At 42.6% G+C, this 15,682-nt stretch overlaps 1 protein-coding gene across 1 annotated transcript in view; it reads right to left on the bottom strand.

Moving 5' to 3' along the window:
- The window catches only part of KIAA1217 (KIAA1217 ortholog), a 195,956-nt gene that overhangs the window by 5,829 nt on the left and 174,445 nt on the right, over nucleotides 1-15,682 (bottom strand). Inside the window, exons 15-19 of the mRNA XM_019471004.1 lie at nucleotides 13,804-14,305; nucleotides 12,881-13,061; nucleotides 7,112-7,266; nucleotides 6,341-6,487; nucleotides 2,383-2,502 (exon numbers count right to left, since the gene is read on the bottom strand). Of these exons, the coding sequence (XP_019326549.1) occupies nucleotides 2,383-2,502; nucleotides 6,341-6,487; nucleotides 7,112-7,266; nucleotides 12,881-13,061; nucleotides 13,804-14,305 (1,105 nt within the window). The remainder of the gene's footprint in view (nucleotides 1-2,382; nucleotides 2,503-6,340; nucleotides 6,488-7,111; nucleotides 7,267-12,880; nucleotides 13,062-13,803; nucleotides 14,306-15,682) is intronic.

The following is a 15,682-nucleotide window of genomic DNA, read 5'->3' on the forward strand; positions in this document are numbered from 1 at the left end:
ACACACCAGAAGGACAGATTATACTTATATCAGCATCAAGATGTGTAGAAGATCAGTCAGGAGAGTTGCTCTCCCAGCAGAGATGAATGAGTGACGGTACAGAAATCCACAGGTTGGCTAGTGCATGCACTCCCCATGCGTACAGAGGTTCACAAGGTATAGTTTCTACATCTTCTGTGATATTTTCTTATATACTGTCTGAGGATTTTACACAGAAAAACTACACAAAATCAAAATGCAGGAGCGAGAAAGTCAGTGATAGACCAGAGTCACAATTCATCTCTACAAAGGCTTATTAGCAGTAACAAGGCTGTGCAGTTAGCTGCTCCACAGATACCTTGACATCCCTCATATTCCTAAACAAGGAGGAGCTATCACGCAAACCAGCCACAGCCAGCGAGGCATCAGTGGGCAGGCTGACACTGCCTGCACTTTGTGCTGAGAGCTGGTATCAGAACAAAACGCCAGGCCGCATGGTCACCTCAGGCCCAGACTTGCTAAGTGGTAGGCGCCTTCCAGTCCCATTACGTGTCAGAGCTCCCAGAATTAGGTCAGGCCATGTAATGGCACTTGTTGGCTGTGGATATGCTGACTGAGTTCCCCTTTCTCTGTTATCTTTTTTAGCAAGGTCCACTTCTTGTTCCAAGCATCAGTGCAACATCTCATGGTGTCATTGTACAATATATCTCATTTTAGGAACTGCTGCCTTTCTACTAAAAAATAAAACTACAACAAAATTCATTTCCTCTATGAGTTTATCATGACCACAAGGCTCCATATTTAAAGCCAATAAACATTGTCATGTCAGATGACAAAACCAGATCTCATTAACCTTAATTTCTTGCACTCTCTGTTATTACAATAAATAGCAGTTTATGGCAATTACTTGGCAGCACCTTTCAAAGAAACATTTGTGCTACAGGATGTGCAGTGTCTTGAGTGGTGACCCAGGTTTTCATGTAACAATACGATTGTCTCATTCTGATACCAGTAGTAATGAGGATGAATAGAGACACGTTCACACTTTTTTTTTCTCTGTAATGTCATACACTCCACAACAAAGCAATCTTTCCCTTTTTCTCATACCCATGAACTTGTACCCTCACCCAGCCAGGTATTTGCAGCTTTAGACCAGAACTGCTGTTTGGGCAGCTCCAAGCCAAGTCCTTGTGTGCAATGCCCTAACCTGGCAGCAGTACCTTCTGGGGGACATATGGATTTTGATGCTAATAATATATCAGACACCACCATCTAGCTGTCACTTTGTGCTTTACAGCTGCAGTGCCCTGTGCAGATGCAGCTCACTGTGGTTAGGGCAGCTGGGTTCTTCTCTGCCTTGGGGACCTGGCAAAGACACTTTCTCTCTCCCTGCCTCAGTTTCTGTTAAATGAAGTTGGAGTGCAATGTCTCCCATAACATCCTTGGGGAGTTACTCATGATGTTACATCAGAGAAGGTATTATTACTGCTATTTCCAATTTGCATACACACACAAAATGCATGACAAAGTTGAAATGCTGTGCAGAAGAGCTGTGTTTTCTTCCCCACCATACCCCCCTTCATTGCAAACTGGCATTTGGCTGACAAGCTGTCATGCCTGCATGACTCCCTAAACCCAGCACTGATTCAATTCATTATTCTTAAACTTAAAAAAGAGGTCTGCAAAGGCAGAAATATTTGTTCTTCATCCTCCACATTGGCTGCCCGCTACAACCAATGAACTCAAATGGCAACCCCAGTCCAGATACAGCTGTGAAATTCACCCTGACTTGCCTATGGCCCCAGACACGTGGCACCTCTTCTAAGTCCCATCACCGAAGAATGAATCTTGGGCATTAACTTTCAGAATAAGGGCAAATTCAGCCCATCCCATCAATTCAGCCCTTGACTCTATCTTCCAATAAACTGAATGGGATTTCTGAATATCTAATAACTATTTCTGGGACCAAGAAATGAAGCAAAATAAAGCAGAAATGCTCTAAAGTGGTTCTTGAGACTGAGAGGAACCGCTATTTCTCCTCAAGACAAGTACAAAGCTTAGGAGAGATGCTTCACCATCCATCGCCAGAACAGCACTGGAAGGGTGTTCTGAGGAGTATGAGCAGCTCTTTGGCACAAACTGATGGAGCCTTTTTTAATTTTGATTTCACAGAATCATCAAACTTCAAGCAACCCTTGTATACTTGCTGATGAGACACATAATGTAGCTTGATATAATGTTCCATATGAGCATTTCTGAGCCATACTGAGATAAAAGGAAGGAAACCACTGGGCAGTGGTGGGTGGGGGTTAGAGAGAACAGGACACAAGATATAAGATTAGTTTTGAAGGAAAGAAGGTTATGCCAAGACCGGGTGGCATGTCTACAAGCGCCACTTGTTACCTTCTTTTCCTTGTGAGGCATTAAAGTCCCAGGCCTTATGTCTTTAACATGTGTATCATTTCTGGACTGTTCAGCATGACTGTTTGAGTTTACATCCATAAAAGAGCACTTCTGGAAAGCCTAGGAAATAAATACTGCAGGTTATCGGGAGACCAAGTAGCTTTTATACAGAAATGTCTGGGGATGACCAACTAGAAAGAGAGCATTTGTTTTTGACATTCACAGCTCAACAATATTATTTACAGGCTCATGAGATAATAGAGATTTTAGACTATCAGACTAAGAGGAGTAGGGCATACCCTCCAATCTGCCAAGACTGCAGTCTAACTCATCACGCTGACCTCAGTGTCCCCTGCAGGTAGACAAGCTTGATTTCTATTTTTACAGATGGGGAGAGGAAGGCACACAGAGGTGCTGCAAACTATCCAAACTTAACTAGGAAGCCCATGACAAACTTTGGGCTTGCAACAGTACCTACTTCCTAGTGTCTGACATCTCCTCAAAATCCCCATCAGATGCATTTTGGCCTCGACCACACATCAATTAATAACTAAACCTAAGGTTTTATGTGTTAAAATAAACGAATCCCAAAGCTCAGCTCTCTTTACTCCATTTACTGTCCCCAAACACTTCTCCTGTGCTTCCTTTATGCTTTCTCACCTCCATTCCCTGTGAGTATTAGCAGGGGTTTGCTGTTTCTCTGGATAGGACAAGCAGAGTGGAAATACAGATCTTCTTCCCCAGATGTTCTCATCTGGAAGTGATCTATATGTTGCCTGCAGAAATGTGAGGAAGAGGTGGGAGCAGCAGGCCTTACACATTCAATAAATGAGGGAAGAAGGCATCTAATACCTCTACCCCACCCCTTGCTGTCCACTCAGCTCCCAGATTTGTCTGTCTCATGGCACATCATGCAAGAGCTACATAACTCCACTTCTCCCCACACAAACTGTTTGTTATTAAAACTTGGAGACATGTGTCTTTGCCACAGCCCTCACTAATGCTCCAGATGGTGACAGTCCACTTCAGGTTCCTCCTGGTCTGGAAACACCCCAATATATGGGCTTGTGAACCACTGGCCTCCCACTGTGTGTACCCCAGGGCATGGCCTGGACTTTTCAGCCCTTTGTCTTGCTATCCTCCTTCCATTTCCTTCGGGTTTCTCTATCCAGCTGGCTCCCAGATCCAGAGGAGCAGAACCATCACTGCCACCACTGCACAGCGCTGGCTCCAAATGTGCATCACTGGGATTTCTGCAGGCCTCTAATGGCACGGTCTGCCATTGGTGAGACGTACAGGCAGGACATCTCTGTCAGCCAGGGGTATGAGGGAGGAGTAGTTACAGGAGTCAAATGCACCGTGACACGCAAGAAGACTGTATTTGTATATCATGTATTAGGGAAATCATTTAATTCCTGGCAACTCTCATGAAATTAATAGCTCTGATTACAGATTAGAATCAGGCCTGTTCTTTAAATATTGTACTCCTCATATGTATTGCATGTTTATGCAAAATCAGAAAAGTAACAATAATTAAAAAATCCAGTGCAAAAATCAAGGTGTAGAGTTTCTTCTGGTTTTCCATTACATCCTATTTGTCTGTGTTTATAGACCAGAGTACCTAAGACGACATGGAACTATTAGAACAAGTAGTCTTGCTCCTCATAATACAGGGTATGGACTTTCCCCAGCTTACCCATTTGTGAGACCAGTGATGTGTTTTTGATTTAGGCATACCATCTACAAAGGCATCCTCAAAGTCCTTCAGACTTTAAGTGATGAAGAATCCACTATTTCCCTTGGCAATTTGTTTATTTATCACTTTTGCTCCGAAATATCTGTAAGTGTCCAAATACATTTTGTGCTATAGCAACTGATATTAGTATGCCTTTTTCTGCTAGATTAAAATGGTACTTCCCATGAAGGTACCTCCACATTGTACTCAAGTCTCTTCTGAACCCTCATATCCTTAACAGCCTTTTCAAACAGGGGACGCATGGACACTTAGTCATGGATGCAGCAGCCCAGTGCTGATCTCACTGATCCTGTACACAGAGATGAAAACACTCCCTGTTCTCACATCTACACCCAAAGCAGACACTAACTTTCTGGCAACAGCACTGACCTGGGACCTCCTGTCAACTTGTTACTGCAACTCCTGTTCCTTTCCAAGACATGCAGTTGTGGTATGGCCTGTATTTGTTGTTCTTCGTGTGGACTTTATATTTCAGTGAATGTATTATGACCATTAAGTGATTGCTGTCATCTCCCTGCTCTCATACTTCACTAGTTTTAATTAAGCTGATTTAAACAGTAAGGGTTTTAAATGTATTTCCAGGCCATTGATGAAAATACAGAGTGGCACTGGGCCTGTAGCTGGTCTCTGTGGGGCCTGACCATGAACACCTGCATCAAAGGCAACACTTTCAGAGCCATACAGCTCTCAATCGTCCTATGATTTATTTATTTTTTGATATACTCCATGGTGCCAGATTTTTATCAGAATGTTATGATGTTTGATCAAATGACTTACAAAAATATTTATAGGTATAAAATTCAGTTTAAGCAGTCAAACCTGCTACCTGATCAAAGAGTGTTGTTTGCTTTGACAGATCTGTGTTCCATTATATTGTGTTTACTAGCATAACTGTTTACATCTGTCCTTTAGTTCTTCACTGATTGAATCCCGTACCTGATTCTGCCTATGACTGATAGAGCACACTAATGAGCCTGTAGCTCCTGGATCAAGCAGTTTGCCCTTTCTAAAACATGGTACCCTGTCAACCTTCTAAAATGTACCTGAGATTTTGGTATTTGTTTAAAATTAGCATTACTTGTCCCCAAAACTAGCACTCAAACACTCATTCCCTGTTGAGTTACCATGTCTATTTGTCCTCCTTAGCTCGCCTCAGCCCCCTTTTCCAGACCTTAACCTCCATTTCATTGTCACCAGTTGCAAGGCAGCCGGGTTGCTTTCCTGGAGACAGGAGACAATGTGACAGTTTCACTGTCCCCAGCTCTCCTGTCACATTAGCCATTAGCACACAAACACGGGACAAGGGTAAACCACTGCAGGTAAACCTGCAAACCAGCTGTTTGAAGCGCTGGTGGGTGAGAGTTGAGCAGGGTGCACCCATCACATGTAACAGCTGCTGCTTAATATCCACATCTCCTGTGCTGCAAACACTCCCTGGGCAGGACCAAAGCCACCTTTTGGCAGGTGGACAGCAGGATCATCTCATGTTGTGACAAGTGCTCTGAAACACCCCAACAATAGAAGTTATAGCCAGTTAAGCTGATCCACATCTCCTTTCCTCATGTGGGCATGGAATAGGACAGAGGGTGCCCCTGGGAAGCTGGAGTTCACTGATGGTGGCTGGAATAGTTGGCTTTTACTGCAGCATCGCCATCACTGAACTAAACCAGCTTATATGCTACCAAGCGAAGGACCAGCAAAAGAGCGTTATTCCTATGCCACTGGCAAAGTAATGTACCAGTTACACAACAGGCAACAGCAAATGTTTCAATGTTCAAACACTCTGGGAAACATTGCACAGAAGAAGTGAGCACAACCCACCAGGAGCAGACCCCATATTCTCTGTTCCCACCAATGTTAACAGAATGATGGGCTCTCAGCACCTTGCTGGTCTGGTACTAAGTGAGAAATGCTAGGCCAGGGACAACCACACCTAATGCACACCGATATTTCACTTGTCCCATCTACGTGTATAAGATTCTCCAGTGGTAACCCCTGCATTCTTGACCACTCTCTCAGCTCCAGACCTCTTGAACAAAATTTGGGTGGTGCTTACAAAACGTATACCACCCAGTGCAATAAAGTGGGACAGGGTGAGACTGGCAGACCTACTTTCCTTCATGTTCTGACCTATGAATTCTGTTGAGGCCCTAGAAGTGATACTGGGCACAGGTGTCTCCATGTGCAACCCAAAGGGCATACCTGTAATTCTGCCATTATTTTATCTCCTTCCTCTTCCTCCTCATCTTTTGCAGCTGATGCTACAGCATGCCCTGTGCTCCGAGACAATGCCTGATCCTCTTTAGGGGCTTTGGATTGTGCTATTTGCCCAGCATCTTCACTGCATTCCTACAAGGGGATGAGAAAGCATAGACAGACAATATAATTGAACCCTCCTGATGCAAAGCAAACACAGAAAATTCGACACTACTGCAATTCCCCTGTTGCAAGGTCCCTCTTCCTTTTTTAAGGGGACTGCTACTTCATCAGTTCAAAAACAACCAATATTGCTGATGTGATAGCATGTTCACAGATTAAAAAGCTTCCTAACTTGGACTTCCCTCTGCTTCCTTCAGGGAACAGAACAGATGAGGAAAGGAAGCCCAAAGAAACTAATTTGCAACATTTCTGTAAAAGCGCTCTCAAATCTGAGCTGATCTTCCCCATCTGTGTAAGGCGTGCTTTTTTCATTTTTAATCTTCTTACCACTCTAAATGAAAGCAGCCTGTGACTTGCCTTCTACATTGCTAGGAGATAAGAGCAGCAAGACTCCTGTAAACAGAACTGATCAAACCTTACTTGTTCATTTGGCCTAACAATAGTGTTCCCTGGTAAGCAGTTTCAGTAGCTCTCCAGGACGTAGCTCTGTCTCAACTTATTTTGTGGTTTACAGACAGAGCTCAAGCCTGGGAAAGTTTCTCTGTGCCAGCCACTCATCAACAGTCTGATTGCCCAGAGTCTGAATCATCAAACCTTGACAGCAGCAGCCTCTTTTCTGGCTGCATAGATGACATCTCCTGATCTCGTTGTGGTTAGTCCTGAACCTGGCAGGTAACTGCGCCGCGGAGGTGGAGGAGGTGGAGACTTGGTCAGTTTGTCATTATCCTGTTCTCCATCAGGAACTTCTTCTGCAAGTAAACAGAGCAGCACAAAGTGAGCATAGATGAAGGAGGGAAAAAGTATTTGCATCCCTGCCTCAACTGGAAAGGAAAAAAAAGTCTTGAAAGGTCCTGCTGCTGAATATATATGAATAGAAACACATTTGGGATTCAAGTAGAAATGCCTTGAACAAAAGCAGACAGTGCTGCACTTGCACAGAGAAACCATGTCACTTGACTCAGAAATTTTCAGCAAAACTCTTGTCGCCCACGTCACTGTGGCTGGGTTTCAGCCCTTGGTGTACAAGTGTGACAGCACAGCACACCTCTGCAAATCAATCACTTGTAAAGAAGCATGTAAGGTGCAGGTTCAGCTGGGTACCTGGCTACAGATAGTGCCCCTGTAGCCTCCTTTGAAAGTGTGGCCACTGACGTGGCTACTAGCAAGACACCAAACCTGGAGGCTTCTTGTCATTCTCAGCAATTCTGAAGCAACCAGCACACATTTCTCTTCTGCCTGGGAGGTGCTGCCAGCAAGGTGCTAGGAGAGGAGCTGAAGAGTTTTGTCCATCTTATAGTTGGACAAAACTAGCTAAGTTCAGACAAAGGCTGAGAGGGGAAAATGTAAACACTGCTCTGGAGATGCCACCTCTCCAGTTCAATGAGTCCTCTCGCCCCTGAGCAGGGCAGGGGAGCACCAAGGGCAACAGCACTTGCTTCTCTTCTAAGGCAGCATTTGTTTTCACTTTACTTACTACTAAGTATTCCAGGAATGCACAAGTTTTTGCCTTTGAATTATCATATAAGAGCCCTATATGTATATTTTGCTAACCCACAAAGACTCAAATACCAAATCCAATAGCTGAGCAGAGCCAGCCCTTGCTTTCTGAGGACAGTCTTCCAAGAGAAGACCAGTTTTTCAAACTGGTATTTTCCCACCACGATGCTTCCCCACCCAGCTGCCACTTCCTCTTCCCCGCTGTCACTGGATGGCATTTTTTCCAGAAGCAGTGTCACATTGCTCGTGACCTGTCCCTGTGTGTTTCTGGTCACAGGCTAAGCATCATACATGGGAACAGCCACCATGTCCACACTGCTGTTTACAATATTTGTTTTCAAGACTGAGAGAACGACCTTTCTGCAGCTACTCAGTGTTATATAAACAGCTGGAATAAATATAACCCAGAAAGCTAAAACCTCCTGCTTTTGGGATTACCCAGCTGTTTAGGGCTAAGTATTCCCTCTAGGCAAGTTATTGCGTAACTGCCCACTCCCGGGGCTGTGCCAGGCTCCTCCGACGCGCCGGCTGGCCCCCAGGGCTGGACAGAGCCCTTGTCTGACCCGGCCTCATCTTTGTTCCCTTCTTAGCTCAAATGTTCTCTGAAACTGCTTAAGCTTAAAGAAATGCTCTGTTGTATCGTCCCTCTCCCTGCTTATCTGGCACTCACTCGCAGGACTGCAACAAGAGTGAATTTCCAGACACACTTTACATTAGACCACTTCTTTGGTCAATACGCACCACTAAGTTTTTCATGGTATCAGACGTACTGCTGCTGTAAAATCAGACTAATTCTCTAAGATGGTGTTTAGCAGACTATGATGTGGGGCCTGTGCAAATCCCTCCTCCTTTTAATGGGCTCAACCCATTACCCTCAAACTGGTAGCGGCTCTGACTGCAAGAACACCGAAGTTTTTCTCACACTTATTCAGAGCAAGGCTGGGTGAGAGACATGGAAGGCACAAAGACAGAATGATTCCTACCATCTCTTTCACATCTGTGAGACATTCATCCATCTCCATTCTTCAAAATGGGAAATAAAAAGGAGAAACACAGGCAAGAGAAATTGTCGGTGAGTGGCAGGTGCACAGGTTGTCGAAGGCTAATCCCCTCACATCCCTTAACTGGAGTCGTTAAGGAGAGGTTCTGATGGGCTCTGCTCACAGTCAATGCAACAACACCGGGAAAGATGTAAAACTTCAAAGCTATATTTCTATTTTCTTTACTAAACAATTTTATTTCCCCAATCTAAATGGGAAGGAAAAAAACTTTGGAGGAAAAAAATTGAGGAAAAGACCTTATTCTAATACTTTTTTTTTTCTTACAGCTGAGTTCTTCTAGTATATTTACAGAGGGAGGAGTAAATGGACAAGTACAATTCACTCAGCCTGAGACTAACCATGATCAAACACGCTACTTTATGGAACCTTCCTTGGTGCCAAAGGGCTCAGCGCTTCTGTGAACAAAATGGGAGTCATTCATCGCCAGCCATTTCACTAAACTGAAGCATTCTTCAACAGGCACAGCCAGACTGGAATTAATTTCCCCCATCATACAAATTTCTACTTGCACTAAAAAAATCCAACACATCTTAAAATGATCCCAAAATAATAATGCCTGCCTTGAGGCAGCCTTTGTAGTCAAATAAGCAAACTGTCTTTAGTGGAAGCTACCGATCACCCATCATTTGCAAAAATCAGGGCATTCTCACATATGAAGGCACAAAGACGGATGAAGGAGCCCAATTTCTAATGTACATGCTAGAGACATTCCTCATATTTTTCACTGAACTATCTTGATAAAAAAGATGAGTTAGAGTCAAGACATTAAAGAAGTATTTGCAGAGTCATCTGCAAAATTGTATAAAGTGTGTAATTTTACTTTGTTTTGTGCTTTGCAGAGGGAAAAAAAAGAGTTTCTTACTTGGGTTCTGTGTGGAGAATGGCTGAGACAACATATTCTGGCAATGTGATCTATCTGGCTTCTGCAGCAAAGCCAATGGAAGAGTCTGCTAATTTATGGCCAAAATGTCTTATGCACTATATTAGTAGGTAGGTGGTCTCTCTTTCCTTACGTTGCTCAGTTTTCTAGTCTACAGCAGACTGATATTGAAATTTTCATCTTCAATCATAGGAGAGTTGGGTAGCATGTGAGATATTTAATCAGGTATTAAGGAAAAGTTTTGCTGTTCCCTTATTTATGTTACTATTACCGGATTCATTATGCACAACAGAAGGCAAATGTCTCAATCTCATCAAATTTCTCCTTAAATCTGCTGGCTACACACTGTGCAAAATTGTATTCTAGAAGTGGATTAGTTAAGTATGTGAGTTACAAAACGTCTCTGTTATTGTGTTCTGCGCTTCTTAAGATGTCAGAGCTCACTGCACCCATATGGTATTTAGTTTCACTGACATTTTCTATTTATGCCACACATTATACAAGATAATTGTGTTGATAGCCAGTAACCTCACTCAACGGTGCCAGAATTCTAAAATTACTTTATGAGGTTCAACAGAATTTATTTTAAACATGTATGTTGTGAAACATCCAAGGAGCCACAACTTGTCAGTGCTAACGGTGCGCCCAGAACAAAATGCTGAATCTGAAAACACTCTTCCCAAATTCTGTATGAATTTGTGTACACAAGCCCCAGGGCATCATTTTGCAGCTATTTACAACCTTGGCATGCCAACACCTTGAGTGCAGCATGCAACTCTGGTCTCCACAGCTCCAGAAGGACACAGTGGAGTTAGAGAAGGGCAACTGAAATGAGCCTGGGGAGGGAGCAGCTGGCCTAGATGGAGAGACGAGAAAGGCTGCAAGTTTGCAGTTTGGAGTCCACGGGGCAGGCTGAGACCTCCAGGATATGACTGAGGTTTATTCACCGCCTTCATGACTTTATAAAGGGAATGCAGAGCTGTTGTTTGCCAAATTGCAGAATATTAGAACTATGGGGAACTCAGTGAAGCCAGTACGAGATCATTTTAAAACAGGTGAAGGAAAGCTCCTTCACAGGATGGGGAGTGAGCCCCTGGAGCTTGCTGCCACAGCAGTGGGGAAGCAAGTGGTGTAAGCAAGTATAGAGGAATTACTGGATAAAATGTCCATAATGAATATGAAAAGGAGGAGGCTGGGGTATTCCCTCTAATAATTGGAGGTGCTGGGGGAGTGCTAGCAGAATGGAGAAGGTGGCCAGGTTCTGTGCTGCCTACAGACAGTATCTCCCATTGCCTCTGTCAGAGACAGACAACTGAGCCAGATGGACTATTGCTTAAGTAGCTGGGTAAGAATTTTGCAGCTGACTCATGTTTACCTCATCATGAGGTAAATCCAAGGTTTGGCTGAGGTGTCTTCTTTGTTCCTTGAACTTTGAAGAAATTCAGACATGGATTTGTATGTTAAATTGTGAAAGAAATAGGACTGGAAGGACACCCCATCGTGCTGCTACCACAAAGTAGCTCTACCTATATAATTCTTGATCAATGCTAGTCTAAGCCATTCTCTCCAATGATGGGGATCTTACATCCTCCTCATTGCCTCATTTTTGTGTATTCAGAGATTGCTTTGTCCTTCCTCAGCCTTCACTTCCTCGAGCTAAACAAAACCAATTCTTTCTTTTTTGTTCCCCAGAGATCATGTTTTTTAGAGCTCTGGTCATTATCATTGCTGTCCTTTTGACTCCCTCCTATTTGTTCAGTCTTCCTTGAAGTCCAAAACATTGTGTTTGGGAACTTCTATGTAAGAGCTCATGTGTCAGGTGTCATCTATGAGCAGATTCATGTGTCTTGTAGATATTCCTGTTCATCTCATTATGATGTTTGCCTTTTTTTGCTACAGGGTCACAGTTTGACTCACATTCAACTTGAAACTCAGTATATCTATATCATAGCTGTGGACAGCCAGAATGCTTACTGTGAAAGCCACTCGCATTCATTCCTACATATCTATCCACTTCCCCAGGACAACTCAGTTATGTAGCATCACAGGTCATTTTCAGACCTCTGAGGGACTCATCCAAAACATTGGTTGTATTTATAGTTTAAGATTATGAAGTTAGCAAGGATCATTAAGATCAAATAGTCTGACTTTCCACTTAACATAGATTCAAGGATTTCTTTAAGTGGGTCTTGCATCATGCACAGAGCTTGTGCCTGAGCAGCCTTTCAGAAAGAAACATAGTATTGCTTAAAGATTTGAAGTGGCAGAGAATCCCATATGTTCATAATTAAACTTCAGTGATTAGTCACTCTAAATGTTAAAATTTGACAGCTAATTTTTAATGTGGCTTTTTCTAGCTTCAGCTTCCAATTGCTGGAACTTGTCGGAACATGTTCTGCAAAGTTAAAAGGCCTCCTTACCCTCAGAAACCTCAGGCATGTCTTGATCTTCTTTTGATAACAAATATGTCTACAAAAAGAGCTTTTTAGGTTTCTGATGGTAAGATGATTTCTGCTCAAACTCTTTGTGGTTCTTTCCAGAGCTCTCTGTAATGCTAAACTTTTAAGTGCAAAACTGAACACAGTATAATAGATATAGATAAAGTATAATATACAGATACTCTCATCTCTGTCAGAAGCGAGGTGTACTTTTACTCTCCTGCTCATGAGGAGTCTTTATCTCCAGAGGACAAACTCTCTCAGTTGCAATACAGGGAAATTTGTGTTCAGCTGGTTACCCACACTGGCACCTGCAAAATCACTGCATCCTGTCCACAGGACCTGCATTATTCCTCAAGGACATACTCACAGGTATGATCAAGAACACAGAAATCTGTAAACTGAAACCATTCTAGAAAGTAGGAAAAATAACCTCTCTTTTCCAGAGATGCAAATCTTTAGCACCATTTACTCTAGCAAACCTTACCTGAGACTTCGAGCTTTTCCACTGCATCCCCTTTAGGCAGGGCTGCTGGCTGGGGAGGCATCTCCAGGTTAGGAATTGACTTCATTATATTGGCCTGGGCCTCTTCCAAGAGCTTTTCAAATTCCTTTCCATTATAGTGATCGAGGTTTTGTCTTTTCTCTTCCCATTTCTTTTCAGCTTTCTACATAAAAATAGTAAAGCACCTATTTATTTCTCTGATTTCTGTTACGATCACCTACTTTAAAAAAAAAATCCATGTGTAAACATTATAGGTCATTATGGATAGATTCTTTCAGTTCTAGTCAGCAACTAGAGGAAATATATTAACACTAATTGTACGCTGGTTCTGACTTCCATTGTGCTAGATATGGCACAAACACACGACAGACTGACAGTGGCCACTGCTCACTAAAGGAACAAAGGCAAAATTTAAATCTGGGTCACTCCCTTACTATATCACACTGGTGATTAAAGTGCATGTCTGTAATAAGACATGAGAGTTCACTTGTGGGTTTTCTCAATATCTCTGTGTGAAACCACTGGAACTTCACGCTCTTTCACTTTTACCTCTACATAATGAGTGATATGGAGATTTAAAGAGTGAATGAAATCCACTTATGCAAGTGTTGCCAGAGAATCATATGTTATTGTTCAAAAATAAGGTATTCTAAAAAAGAATTTACTTTTTTTTTTTATAACGGTTATTTAAAAAAAACAGTTACTCATTGTAACTCAATAACTACATGTTATTATCCTGTTGCATTTAAAATCAGATGGTATTTTCAGGAGTGCACGGTGTAGTTAGGGGTCAAGCATATAAATCCCCAGAATGCATTTGAAAAATCCCACCTGCAGTCTCAAGAGTTGAGACTGGGAGCTCAGACCCAAGGAAAGGACAACTGGTTGAGTAGAATACACCGTACCTCAATTGATACAGCTCGGTTTCTGGTACTTGCACTGTGAATTTCCTCAATAAAAAGACTTTGCATGGTGGTGCCATTGACAGAGACCTGTGGTGCTGGTGTGGCTTGTGTGGGCTGGGATCCTGTTGCAGGCTCTTGCAGGGGGGCTGGTGGGGTGGCTGAGAGGTGGCCACCCGCTGGCACACCTTCACTGTGGCTGGCTGCAGTGGGTGAACCCTGGGTGTGGTTGACCAGGGCTGATGAGTGCTGAGACTGATGGATGACAACAGGCGAGCTCTGCACATGATGGACCGTCATTGTTGAGAAGGGAACGACTTCTGACTTGACTGATGACACCTGGGACTCCGATGTGATTGCTGCGAGGTTTTGCTGTGCATGTCCTTGGGTATGCTTGAGCTCCTCCTGGTTTCTCAGAGCATCAGCTGCAGTGGCCTTTTCCATAGCAGAGTATTGCACGGCTTGGGATGGATCCACACCCCTCAGCAGTCCTTCTGTAACATGTCTGCCCAGCCAAATTGAACACGACAGCGTGGCACATGGTTAGCATACAGGCGAGTCATGAGCAATACTTAACAATAAACTTTTGCAAGGGAAAAGACATCAAAATGGTGTTTTTTCTTCCTGATGCTCTCAGTTGTGTGATTTTATAGCTTTCTCTCAGAGTCAGGGACTCAGAGTTTTAAAGAGGCCACTCTAATTAGGATGTTTTTGCCTTTTAAAATGTTTACAAACCTTCATAGATGTACTGGCACTTTTTGACCAAACCACGAGTTACAGTGGGTTGATTTTAGAGGGAGAATGGAAATCAGTTGACTGACTTACTTAAATTTTATACACTGTTATCTAAACAAGATGTTCCTGGACTATTAGCACAGAAAGTGGTAGTTACATAGAATGTGAGGCAGCAGTTTGGCAAATTGCCAAAACAAAGCCTTCAAATGATACTTCACAAAGGTCTTGTCTGTCAAGAGTTCGGGTTACAATGAGCTGAGGATGTAAAGAGTCAACTATTTCTGGCAGCTAGCTGTGAAATGGCTGAGCTTCAGAGTGTAGCTAGCCATCAAATGCCATCAGTTTTTCCATTACTGAAACAGACTTTATGAGGCTTAATATGTAATTTCATTGCAAAAAATTACTTTCGGTAAAACTTTGGCATGCATAGCTTATTGGTTTTTTTCCCAAAGAGGGAGAGACAGGAAATAACTGTAGTCATTTTTAAGAAAAGGAAACTAATATGAAAGGATATAGATGTTTATCTACATGGAAAAATAAGTGACGGCTCTTAGAAGACCTGTTACATAAACAAACCATTTTATCCATCTGCCAGTACTGGCAAATCCATTTTACTTATGCTCCAGGATATATGGAAACAATGACAACCCTACATTCCTTAGAATAATGGTAGCAACAATAGGTTTATTACTTACATTTTCTTGTAATTGAAATAAAATTGAGACCACCACCACTGACAGTTTGGCCTGATTCACTGGTTTTGAGTAGGAATTAAATCCAATGCCTATTGCCTCATATAAATCAGCAGTCATTGGCTGCTCATATATTCTGACAAACATAGCTAAACACTGGCACTTAGTGGACACAGATTTTATCTAATATTTCAACTTTCTCTAACACATCTTCCTTGCAAAGAACAGAATAAAGAATTTGCATGAATTCATAAGCATACTGAAAAAGATTTCTTTCTTTCAGAAGGTTTAGGATATCTTTATCCACTTAGAATCTTTTCCTGTTTTATTTCTTACTGTTACATTTTTGGGGATGCACGTTTCAGCATCAGAGAATATTTCTATTAGCTTAGATTGCTGTAAATGCCTACAGTTAATTAGCTCAGATATGGGACTGCTGCCACTCTGTAAGCTTT

This window comes from Aptenodytes forsteri, unplaced genomic scaffold, assembly GCF_000699145.1.
Source record: "Aptenodytes forsteri isolate BGI_AS27 unplaced genomic scaffold, ASM69914v1 Scaffold336, whole genome shotgun sequence".
NCBI lineage: Eukaryota > Metazoa > Chordata > Aves > Sphenisciformes > Spheniscidae > Aptenodytes > Aptenodytes forsteri.